The sequence below is a fragment of the Oryza brachyantha genome, chromosome 5 (genome assembly GCF_000231095.2).
Source record: "Oryza brachyantha chromosome 5, ObraRS2, whole genome shotgun sequence".
Lineage (NCBI taxonomy): Eukaryota > Viridiplantae > Streptophyta > Magnoliopsida > Poales > Poaceae > Oryza > Oryza brachyantha.
In genome coordinates, this window is record NC_023167.2 from 14,278,376 (window position 1) to 14,290,754 (window position 12,379).

Here is a 12,379-nt window from a genome sequence, read left to right on the forward strand (position 1 = left end):
ACACGATCGAACATGCTTGCATATATGTCAATCGTGAGGCGCGTACTGCATACGTAGTACATGTTCTTTTTTTGACGGAGTCTGATGTGAAATCTCAACATGCTGATGCATGGTTTATTTCTAAAGCGGTTAAAGTTGCACCTGAGGTTGAGGCTTGACTAATTAAAGTGACGGTGACGCGGTGACTTTACTAATACTATCGATTTTGCAACTTCTCGTCAAGAGGAAAAGTTAATTAGAGCTCAAATACCATGAATTTTCGATCGGTCAGCTGTCCACGCACGTTGATTAGCGCCCGTGCCAAATTTATAGTGGGTCTGGTATGTGTAGGGCTCACAATTAACCTGCAGGGATATAAAAGCATATATGCTCAGCAGCTAACATGTTGGTCAACGATCGTAATGTAATGTGCTAATAAAACTTTTATATATATGTGTTCCTAAAACTTTTATATATATATATATATATATATATATATATATATATATATATATATATATATATATATATATATATTCACAGTGATCTAAAAATCAAAACTGAAAAATAAACTATTATAATAATAAAAACTTCAAAACCAACACTAAATTTAATGTTAAAGAAAATTAAATTTTGGTTTATACTAAGTATAAGAAAAAACTAAAAGACAGGGGTGATGTAAGTCCAAACTTGATACATGTAGAGGACAAAATAACACAAATCCTAGAAGTGACACCAATCGCACCATTCATAACGGGTGATTGGCAAAATAACATATTTACAAACAAAAAATAATTTATAAAAATAATTTTGTATACGTATTCTTAGCGTTCTAAAATTTAAGGCCGTAAAATAAGCTTATGTGGAAAAAAATTAAAATCAACTCTAAATTTAAGACTAAAATTTAAATTTTGGCTTATAAATATAATCATACAGTCTCATATCTTCCGGTGTTACCAACCAAATTTGCGTATTTTATATCTGAATTCTATTTCTCTCCCTCTCCAAGTTGTGGAAATCCACCTCCGCAAAATTTATCTCCACCAACTGCTCTACGATCCATCTACCGATATAATAACTCTGTTTCTTAATTTTTTTATATAACTCAATAAACTTTTATTTAACTAATGGTTGAAGAATATACATGAGTAAATTGAAATACCCCTCAGAACAGGTCATTTCGCCTTGAGCTTGGCTTTGACTGAGGCTTTGAACGATCGTAATAAAATTAAAATTCTATAACGAAAGAATTTTACATACAAAACCTAATACACCATATTGAAAATACACTATGAGAATTGGCCTAAATGGAATTATGAATTAACCAAGATAAAAGTTATAAAATTTCTCTCTCGTCTCTTTATCAAAGAGTGTCAAACATGACACCAACCTTAAAATATCACCTTTATCAAATAATTTGAGATCAAAACCTCCCCTCTCTGTTTTTAATGTTTTTGGAGAAAAAAGTCAGGTTAGAATGAACCGCACGAAGAAAGAGAAGATACCTACGAGATGATTATATAACAGATACTAATGAGTGTCACTTGGGGGAAAAAAAATGGTCACATGTGGTTGGCTTAACCAACCATCTACGATAATACGTGCATTATCGTACCGGTTGTTTATGTCAGATATCTGTGTGTAATGTTTCTCGTAGATGGCCCAAAAGCACTCCAGACCGTCGAGCACTTCATAGATGGCCGGAGTTATCATTCATACATGTGACTACGTTTCCTAAACCCTAAAAGTCATTTTATTTTCTACTGGTGGCATGATGTAGTTTGGGTGTCGAGGCATTGTGCGTGTATATTTCACATGGTATGTGGCCCTGTTGGTCTGACATTTTATTTTTCAAGAATTAGGGAGTTGATGTTGATGGTGGGATAGTGAAAGATTCACCACTCATCCTATCGTTTGCTTCTTTTAAAGTATTACATACACGCACGTGTTAATAGTGTACATGTGAGTGACTTTTTTTATACAATAGATCGAGTCGCATTGTGCAAAAACAAAAAAAAAAAGGTTTTCTAGGAGGCGACGAGCGCCAGTACGGCACGACGACACGGGCTAAGTTTCTTCGCCGACTCGATCCATGCTTATATTGTTTAGGACACGTATGGTACGGCGGGGTAAAGATTTCGTTTTGGCGGTATAAATTAAAGCGCACTGGTGTCTGGTTTTACCTATTCCAGCCAAACATCGTTCGACCGTAGCTGTTCTTGGTAGTTGGCACACGTTTTTTTCTTCTCTTCCTGGGCCACTAGTATACTCGAATTGACCTGACTTTAGCCTCCCACTTGCAATTTTACCGTTCTGAATAAGGTACCAATCAAAAGGTAAAAATTGGTATCTCTTGATTAGATACTAGAAGATACAAAAAACAGTGATACTTCATAGTACCTTATCAAATATAAGAAAAATGCTCTAAGTATTTAGTTTCACCAGAAGAGCAGAAACAGAGAACCTAGTATATCTCCCCTTGCGCCAACGGCGCCGTGGCAGTTACTGCTACATGCTACTGACACTATTCTAAATATAAGTATTTTTTACATTATTTAGTTAGGACTAAAGTTTAAAAAAACCTTGTCATCTCTTGATAAATAAGAAATAAATAAATGTAAAAGGGTACGCACATGGAAATAAAATAGAAAAGTTTGAATGAGAAGTGAATAATTCGATCCATGAATATACCAGAAATATTTATATTTTAATATAATATTTAAACTGCAGAAACTCTTATGATTTTAGAAGATAGGAAATATCATGCAACGAGTGTTTCAGAACAGAGGAACTGGGGAAGTATATCATGCAACGAATTTGCTCCGGGCATCACTGCGCTCTGCCTACACTGCACCCGCACGCGCGCGGCCGATGCCGGCAGCAAGCTAGCTTGATCCGCAGCTCGAATCGCCTGTACGTTCACACGCGAGCATGCGCGCGCTAGCTTACCTCAGCCACGCTGACCACCACCGCGACTAGCCCTCGGAGCCCCAGAGGGACAAGGGCATCATGCATATAAGGAGAGCAACACCAGCGACGCAGCAAACTCCCTCGATCGGTTCCTCCTCCCTCCCTCTTTTCTTCCAGGCCGGCGTGCCATGCACGGCTTGACATATACGACCTGTCGATCTCGATCTCCTCTCCGTCCTCCTCGATCGTTCGGCATAAAGCAGTCTCCACTGCAACCCGGCTCGATCTCTCTCTCGGTTGCAGGGTGAGACCGTCCGACGCGCATCGCCGCGTCGAAGTGGTACGTGTATATAGGTTGGGAGCCGAGCTCGATTGCGGGATGGTGCTGAGGGCGTGCACAATGGTGGAGGGGTCAGCTGGTTTCGGCGGCGGCGCCGTGCCGTTCTTCGAGTGGCTCAAGCCGCCGCCGTCGTCGCCGTCCTCCTCGTCGACGTCGACGACGTCTTCCTCCCTCACGGCCGCGCCGTCGAGGGGTGAAGAGGATGCACGCGATGCTGGTACCATGCTGTGCTTGCCTCTTCTTGGCAGGCTCGGTGAGGAGCCTGTTCCTGATGATCATGTCGGGACGATGAACAATCCTGTCAAAGAAGAGGTGAGCAATAATACCACGGACGACGCCGGCGTTGACCTCAACATCGGCTTGCTGGCGAGCGGCGGCGGCTGTAGCTCCGATGATACGCCCATGGATGAAGACGATGATGACGACGAGGAGGAGACGGAGGACGAGGAGAAGGCAGCTGGGCATGAGAAGTGGAAGGTGGAAGAAAGAGAGGAAGTGCATAGTGAGGGATCGAACTACGTCGTGTCCATGGGAGTGGAGGAGAGCAGCAAGGCCGGCGATGTCGACGCCGGCGGCCGCACCCGGCGGTATTGGATCCCGACGCCGGCGCAGATACTCATCGGCCCGGTGCAGTTCGTCTGCCATGTCTGCAACAAGGCCTTCAACCGATACAACAACATGCAGGTGATTGATCAGTCCATCGATGCACCCATGCATGCATGCATCTTGATTTAATTTGGACGGCCCATGCCTTAATTCTTGATTATTTTTGATCATCTCCTCTCAATTAACTACTTCAAATTCGAGCATATCTGTTGGAGTTCTTCTTTTCTTTTTGGCTGTTGCGTCTCGTGGATGCTTTCAATCATGTACTTTCGTACTAGGTGCATACACCACGCGCGTGCATGCTGTTTGTGTACACACGAGACTGCTTAATTGTTTATCTTCCTTTTGCTGTTCTTCGTGTTTATACCAAGCAACTATTTCATGTACGTACCCACATGAGCCGCAACGAATCCAGTTGTTAATGCAGTAAAGCAAAGAGAAACAAAACCGCACAATTCACACGCCTTTTCCTATGATCCTATCTCTCCACCATGACGAGGCAAAAACCAAATTGGAGTACACACGTACACAGTAATCAAGAAAACAAAAATTCTCCCTGTTACATTCGAGGAGTTCTGGGCTAAGCTAGCTGCGCATGGTTTGGCATGGGTGATGCAGATGCACATGTGGGGGCACGGGCGAGAGTACAGGAAGGGGCCGGAGTCGCTGAAGGGGACGCAGGCGACGGCGACGCTGGCCATGCTGAAGCTGCCGTGCTACTGCTGCGCGGCGGGGTGCCGGAACAGCGTCGTCCACCCGCGGGCGCGGCCGCTCAAGGACTTCCGCACGCTGCAGACGCACTACAAGCGCAAGCACGGCGCCAAGCCCTTCGCCTGCCGCCGCTGCGGCAAGCCCTTCGCCGTCAAGGGCGACTGGCGCACGCACGAGAAGAACTGCGGCAAGCGCTGGTTCTGCGCCTGCGGCTCCGACTTCAAGCACAAGCGCTCCCTCAACGACCACGTCCGCTCCTTCGGCGGCGGCCACTTCCCCGTCGCCGCCGCCGCCGCGCCGCCCAAGCAGCAGCAGCGAGTCATACACTTCGACGACCACCGAGCTGCCGCCATGGCGCCGCCTGTGCGTCATGACGGAAGATTAATTAACTGACAGTGTTAATTACTTCTTGATCGTTAGCTAGCTATAGCTAATTGCACGTACACACTTCCCCCTTAATCACACCACCCCCACACACAAATGCAATAAGATCATGGAGCTAGGTTGCCAAGGACAATCTAAAGGCAGTGACGCAGCTGAATTTTCTTCTGGATGGATGTTTAGTGGAGTTGCATGTGGAGACTGATCACACACACAATTAAGGTTAGTTACCCGCAGCTTAGAAATTTACAAGGAAGAAAATTTGTCAGCTTCACAGCCTAACGCTGGTTTGCATTGGCAACCAATGTATCAATGTATCATCACTCATGCATGACTTTTATTTTAAGAAGATCTGTTAAGTAATCCGTTGTCAGCATCTAATGATTGATCGTTGCTGTTTTTTGCAAGTCTCTCTATGTTTGATTACCTTATGTTTGCATGGATCATACGTTTCTTGCAGCATAATGTATGCATCCCCTGTTTCGTCCATATATGTGTTATTTTTGTTTTTGTTATTCAGTTTAGTGCACTGACTCGATCGACTGTCCCAAAAGTTAAATCACACTAATCATCTGTCCATTTGGACCACTGTAGTGACATATATCATTATCAAGGAAATTAAAATGAGCTGTACTATATGTGTCAAAACCTAGGAGAGGCACTACTGGCCATACCCTGAATATATAGTGTGTCGCCACTAGACAATTATTAATGATTTATCAAATCATGAACTGCTCCACACCTCGATCAGGTATTAATATACTCTCCCATATACAAAATTAATACACGCAAAATCTGAATAGAGACTGCAGATCACGGTAGGTTTGCTTTCCCAGGTTAATTAATCAATAATGTTGATCTAGAGCTAACTGCTTGGTAGGTTTCGTTTGTTCAGGTTAGTAGGAGAGTTCATCTAAGGCTATGTAAGGATGGCCTAAATCTGCCATTTTTCAGAATTTCAGCATGCACGTAACTAAAATCGTACGACTTAGATTAAAAATGTTTATCCCTCCCATTATTTTGCCTTTTGAACTCTTTTATATATATGCGTCCATTATAATTCAAAAGAAAATATTGTAAAATAATTTACGATGAAAAATCAACTCTAAAATTAAGTATCAAAATTCAGAGTGAATTACAGTTTGGGTCACATTTTATTAACTAATACCTCCGTTTTATAATATAAAACTTTCTAGTCTTGTCTAAATTCATTAATTGATGAATATATATAATTTATATTTATATCTAGATTCATTAGCATCTATATGAATATAGGCAAGACTAAAAAGTCTACATTGTGAAACAGAGCGAATAGATTTTACTTTGGAGTTTGGACCATCCTTAAACCTATTTTTTTTCACTTTAGACCGGATAAATTTGTCATTATTGTTGATTGGATCACTCCGAATAATTTTTTCATCACACCAACCACTTCAAACACATCCTCTCCAGTACCTATGCAAACTCTTTTCTATATTTAGCACATACAACGAGACAACAAAAATTGTTTGGGGTGGTCTAATCTATATCAATAGCAAATATAATCAGTCCAAAACGAAACTTGGATAATAAAATATGGTCTAAACTGTAATTTACTCTAATTCAAATATTGGCTAGTAAGTAGTTGCAAAAGTGAAACAGTCGAACCACAAATTCATCTTACTGTCTCCAATATATTCTTAACTATATATTCATAAAAAATATTTATTAAAATATCAGTACACAAAGGGATTATGATGCAGCACCTGCTCAGGAGCATACAACTTTCTTCCCTTTCCTGTGGGTGCACTCGTCATTCACGAATAAATTAGTCTCAAGTTTCAACATTCGCAAAGGCACAGATATTGGAACTTGGAAGTCAAGAAAACGACGAACGCATTGCACGCTTGCGGATTAGACATAAATTATGTTTAAGGATAATTTACACAAGGGCTGCACTACTTAGGGTTTATTTGGAGAGCTTTAGATTCTGATAAATAGCTGCTTGGTAGTCAGCTTCTGAAAATCTAGAAAATCTCATAAGCCCAACTTATTCAACTTGTAGATTCTTGTTTTATTTTTCAGAATCGGTAACTACAGATTCTCAGAAGCCGTGGACCGTTTAGGGTAGCTTTTGATACAAGCAGCTTTAAAAAGAGATAAAGTTATAGCTAAAAGAAGCTCTCTAAATAGGTCCTTAATCAGCTATGTATCCAGATCGGGCATGCATGGACAGCGGCACAGGGTCCAGCTAAAAAGAGTTTTCAATAGATATATGCATTTGTGTGCCGAGAAAATTAGTTAATTGGCAGAGTGACATACCTTTTTTTTTTCCATAAAGTCTTTTATATATAGGAGAGGTACTACTAACCTTTCGACTAAAAGTCCAACTTTGGGGCTCTTTGGACTCTGAACCAGATCACACGTTACTTGGTCCATTCCAACCTTGACGTACTGAGTTGATCTGAGTGGGGTAGTAAAAAAGGCCAAAAAGAGGAAACAAAGTTTTATAGATCACTAATTACATATGTTAGTGCGCTTTGGCCAGGTGAAAATGCTATATGGCACATGCTAAAATATCCATCCCCAGGTCTTTTTTCAATTTAAATTAGTATAAAAGTACTTGGTGTAGCTTAGCACACATACTCCCTCATTCCAGAATATACATGTTAATAGCACAAAAAATGTGACATTTTTGTACCATGGTAGCTAAAATAAAGGCTTTATATTTATCGGTCACACCTTAGTAAAGTTAGTTGAAAGTTTTGGCTATTCGTAGTCATCTAACCAAACAACTCTATGATATGTACTATCTGCTCCCCTCTGCATTAAAAATATAAGGTCTTATAAGAATATACGTCCCTATGTATTAACTCACTATAGCATCTCATCAAGCCCTCCGCCCTCCTGAATTAAGATCAAATGGTCACGGGTCACCCATGAACTGAATGAAGTAGCTAGTGTTAGATATATTTGATTGTTATCAGCATTAAAATATTAATTGTATGCAAAATACACCAAGTAATATGCTTCACATAGTCATAAATATTTGATTGCTTAAATGTCGTTCCACTGCATACTTTGTTCTAAAATATAGGGCAACCATTTTCTTTTAATATTAATAGGATATGATTTCTTTCTTACATGATTGGATATATATATATGTTCTCGTTACTCTCTTCCTCTTTTCATATTTGACATTAAGTTGACTTTTAAACATTTATTTGACCACTTATCTTATTATTTAAATATGAAAATTTATAAGTGATGCTTAAAGTTACTTTATTGATAAAACAAGATGTAAAAATAAATAATAATGATATAACTTTTTATTATCATAAATGATCTTATTGTTAACGAGAACATAGTGCTATATAATTCCCCCGTATTTTAATAGAGGTTAACGTTGACTTTTTGATACATATTTGATTATTAGTATTATTAAAAAATCATCCATAATTATCATTTATTTGTCATAATTAGATTTGTTACTAAATATATTTTAATTATGACTCAGATTTTCATATCTTTGAAAAAAATTATAAGACAAATGATTAAACGTGCGTCAAAAAACCAACCGTATCATCTATTAAAATACAAATTGAGTAAATATTTACTCCGCGTAGCAATCAAAGCACAAACGTATGGCCCAACGGTGGATACTCTTCACCTTGATATGTGAAAATAAAAGACGGCGGGCAGCTATATACACGACTCAGCTCCATCATGTCAATTACCTACTATGGAAACATTATGCGCTTTGCGATAACTCTGTACATTCGAGCAAACCACCTTAAAAGACTAAAGGTCCATAGTATTTTTCATATCATATTCCATTTAATATAAATTCACAATATGAACTACAGACATGGTACTATAATTCATCTATTAGCGGCTTGAAACTATCCAATTAATGTAAGTATATTGATCAGTCAAGACCCAAACAATCATTTAAGGCCAAGTTACTTTAGCTGAATAATTGACCTTTAATTGTGACTTTTTAATTTACTTACTATATATGTTATTAATTTTCAAGATTTGTCATTTGCTTTTTAATTTTAGTTTTTCTTTGGTTAAATAATCCAGAGATATTAAATTATTCCATTTCAAAATAATTGGCAGTCTTGTTTTAGTTTGACCACACCTACTTTATAAATAGAATTGCAAGTATTGGAAGTGTCCATTTTATTGAAATGCCTTACAAGGTAAAAAAAAAATCTTTCTACCACTCATTACAACCGTATTGTATCTTCCGCCATCAGAACAATTGCACCATGAATAATGGTTAGCCCTTAAACGTTTCACAAAATAATTTATACTGAGTAATTATAAACATGGATATTTCATGATTTTTCCAATACCAGGAGTCACAAAATATTTTTAATTTTACTATGTCATTTAAGCTACATGTAGAAACATTCTAAACTGACTGAAAAGTTTTATGCCATAGATTTTTATAGAACTTTCAAGAACTTATTTTTAGGAATTCTTATAGTACGTATTTACTTAAACATAAGGGCATAATAGTCTTATGTGGGCATATATGCTGGTCAATTAACGTTGACCACGGCAAACGAGAGATGAGTATAGACTGAATATTGGTAAAAGAGGTATGCGTAAAATACCGGTGGCGAAAGAGAATACAATTTGAAGGAGAGGTGAAATTTCCCAACATAACACAGGAGTGGTAAAACTAAATCAATTATTATTCATTTTTTCAAATATTACGAGCTGGAGGGAGTAATAAAGACAAAGAAAATATACTTTGTTTAATTTACATCTCAGTCATTCAAATTAATTTTTTTGACTTTAGTAGGGACAATTTTGATCATTTACTTGTGTACTTTCTCCATTGTAAAATAACGAAGGTAGGTTTGCCACTATGAAGGGTTGGGTTATCATACACATACCCAATTTAACCCTTGCCAATTTTCAAAATATATTTGTATCCAAACTAAATAGGTATTATTAACTGAGTGAGCTAGATCAGAATTGAATGCGGGGATCTCACATGTAGAAATAGACTAAAATTTATACAAAGTTACTCTTCTATAAAACAAACAATTACTCCAAATTTTAGTCAATTTTGACAAACTAGACAGGTTGGCGTTAAAGTTTTCTAAAACTAACATTATAGATATACAACTACTAAATCTATTTTATAAATTTATTTGTATTCCATATACACATGGACTCTTTTTTATTTTTTATTTTTAATTCCAAAACTATATTTCTAACCGATTCTATTTTTTGTTTTTGATTAATGCGAGATTTTTTTAGCCCATGAAAGCAAACGTGAAGACTCATTTTCCTATTACTTTATATATATTCTAAATTGTATTGAACTCTGTTCTACGTAACATTTACTTTTTAATTCAAACTTTTGACGTATAAATTATTTTTATATGTTGACTCTTTCTCTTAATATTACTTAGTTTTAAAAAAAATTTAAGATGCTTCTAAATTGTATTTATATATAAACTATTTACTCATTATTAATTATTTTACTTTAACCCGAAATTTTGATTTTTCTAAACAGTATTTAGAAATGGATTATTTTATTTATTTTAGTTCTAAAATTGGATTCTAATTGTTTTCTTTGTCTCTTTTTGATTAATGTGGGATTTTCTAGCCCTAGAACCTTTTTCTATGGAGTTTCTTTACTATCTTTAAAAAAATATCTTAAGATAAAAAATTTGTACTAAAATTTTTCGTACCTTGAGATACTTTTTTAGGATGGTAAAAATGCCCTTTTCTATGAGAGATGTTTGTAGCGTGAATATGAGTTTAAAAATTTTGGTTCATGTTTATACATACTAATAATACCCAAATGATATGGGCATGGATACATGTGTGGATAATGAATAACCGGTAATATATCGGAGGGAGTATTGCATAGTGCCGTATATTTGTATGTAGCGTGCAAATTTATCATATTGATTTCCTTGCACTAAAATTGAAATTTTGCATATCCTTCTAAAATATTTCTACTACCCATGCACAGACGTTTGCATGAAGACGACAAGCATGCACGGTGCTTGCACATACACGTACGGGTGCATGCATGCGTGCGTGATGCGTGCCAGCCCAAAATTCCGAATAAATGATCGATGCCATGTGTCTGTGCACCATGCTTAATTAGTGCCTACTAGTACGGAATATTAGACGACTCCAATCTGGATACGTGTCCACCGCACCCTCCGTCTGAAATTAGCGGCCTGCGTCTGCAATTCTGCACATGCTGTCTTGAGGAAGACAGAGATAGAAGAGACAGGGCAGATTGAGACCGCGGGGTAACAGCAACTGGGGTAGTGGAATGTCAAGATCGATGTATTTCTTTTCAGATACTCTGCCGAAATATTGTTGTTAAAATATATTTTTTACTTGTTTTAAACTATTGTTAAGCTTATTTCCTTAAAGGGATTCTCTAGATTTCATGTGCCTACAAATTTTGCAGATTTTCAGCCATATAAAATTATACATTGCTAAACCTAAAATTGCAGGACTATTTAAGTTCAGTTTTAGTCTACTCTAACGATAAGCTTGTTATTGTTTATGGAATTACTTTACTTTCTACTAAGTTTGAATACTTTTATATGCAATCTAGTAATTTTTATGAATTGTAAATTTATTTTATGTTTAGTTTAGTTCAATTTATCATTTAACATTACTATAAAATAAGGAAGTTTATTTTAAATAAATGACGTCATTGATTTATTGACGCACTTTTGAGCATTTGACTTATTAAAAAACATATATAATTATTATTTATTTTATTGCGATTAGATTTAGTATTAGATTATTTAATTATAACTTAAATTTTTTACATATTTGTACAATTTTTAAAGAATATTAATGTTTAAATGTGTGACAAAAAGTAAACGATGTTATGCCTAAAATCCGGAGGGAGTAATTAATAGTAGGACTGATGTGAACCATTGATTGCCATCCAGGTGATGGAAAAATTTGTGAACATTTCAGTTACCTAAAATCTACACACCCTTCTTAGGGCTCATTTGGATCTGAGGAATTTCAAAGGAAATTTGAGGGATTTAAATCGTTAGGAATTTTTCTTGTTATCTCCTTTTGGAACGGAGGAATATGGTTGAGAAAACAAACATGAGTTCAGTGCCTTGCCCTTTCTCTCTCTAGCTCTCTCTTAAAAAAGTATTTCTACTAAAATTCATTTGTTTAATTTGTTTCCTACAAGCCATCCAAATAACCAAAGTTTAAAATTCCTATATTTTGAAATCAAGTGAGAACATGAAGACGTGAGTGTAGTATAGAGTGGTTTCCCCCTCTCTCTAGTAGGAGCTGATCCCCTCCCTTAGTTAACTGTCTAGCTAGACGTTCGCTGGGCCTAGTCGACGTTTTCTATTATAGGTCCTCAGTTGAGGCATGTCTGACTTAAGGCGTATTACGTGTTAAACTCTTTTCTGCTAATATATTGACGTATAAATCTTTTACGCGTTT

The 12,379-nt window shown here is 37.1% G+C and overlaps 1 protein-coding gene across 1 annotated transcript; it reads left to right on the forward strand.

Annotated features, from left to right (window-relative positions):
• The first annotated feature begins 3,071 nt into the window (after positions 1-3,071).
• LOC102703214 (protein TRANSPARENT TESTA 1-like) lies at positions 3,072-5,295 on the forward strand. Its single transcript, XM_040524289.1, has 2 exons — positions 3,072-3,913; positions 4,454-5,295. Exons 1-2 carry the CDS (start codon positions 3,269-3,271, stop codon positions 4,937-4,939), a joined length of 1,131 nt encoding a protein of 376 aa, XP_040380223.1. The 5' UTR covers positions 3,072-3,268; the 3' UTR covers positions 4,940-5,295.
• Positions 5,296-12,379: the final 7,084 nt, after the last annotated feature.

What these genes read in the sequence shown, in the direction of transcription:
- LOC102703214 (XM_040524289.1), top strand. Translation starts at nt 3,269, where the DNA reads ATGGTGCTGAGGGCGTGCACAATGGTGGAGGGGTCAGCTGGTTTCGGC. An exon ending in ACCGATACAACAACATGCAG is followed by an intron (nt 3,914 to 4,453) that starts GTGATTGATCAG and finishes TGGGTGATGCAG; the next exon opens with ATGCACATGTGGGGGCACGG.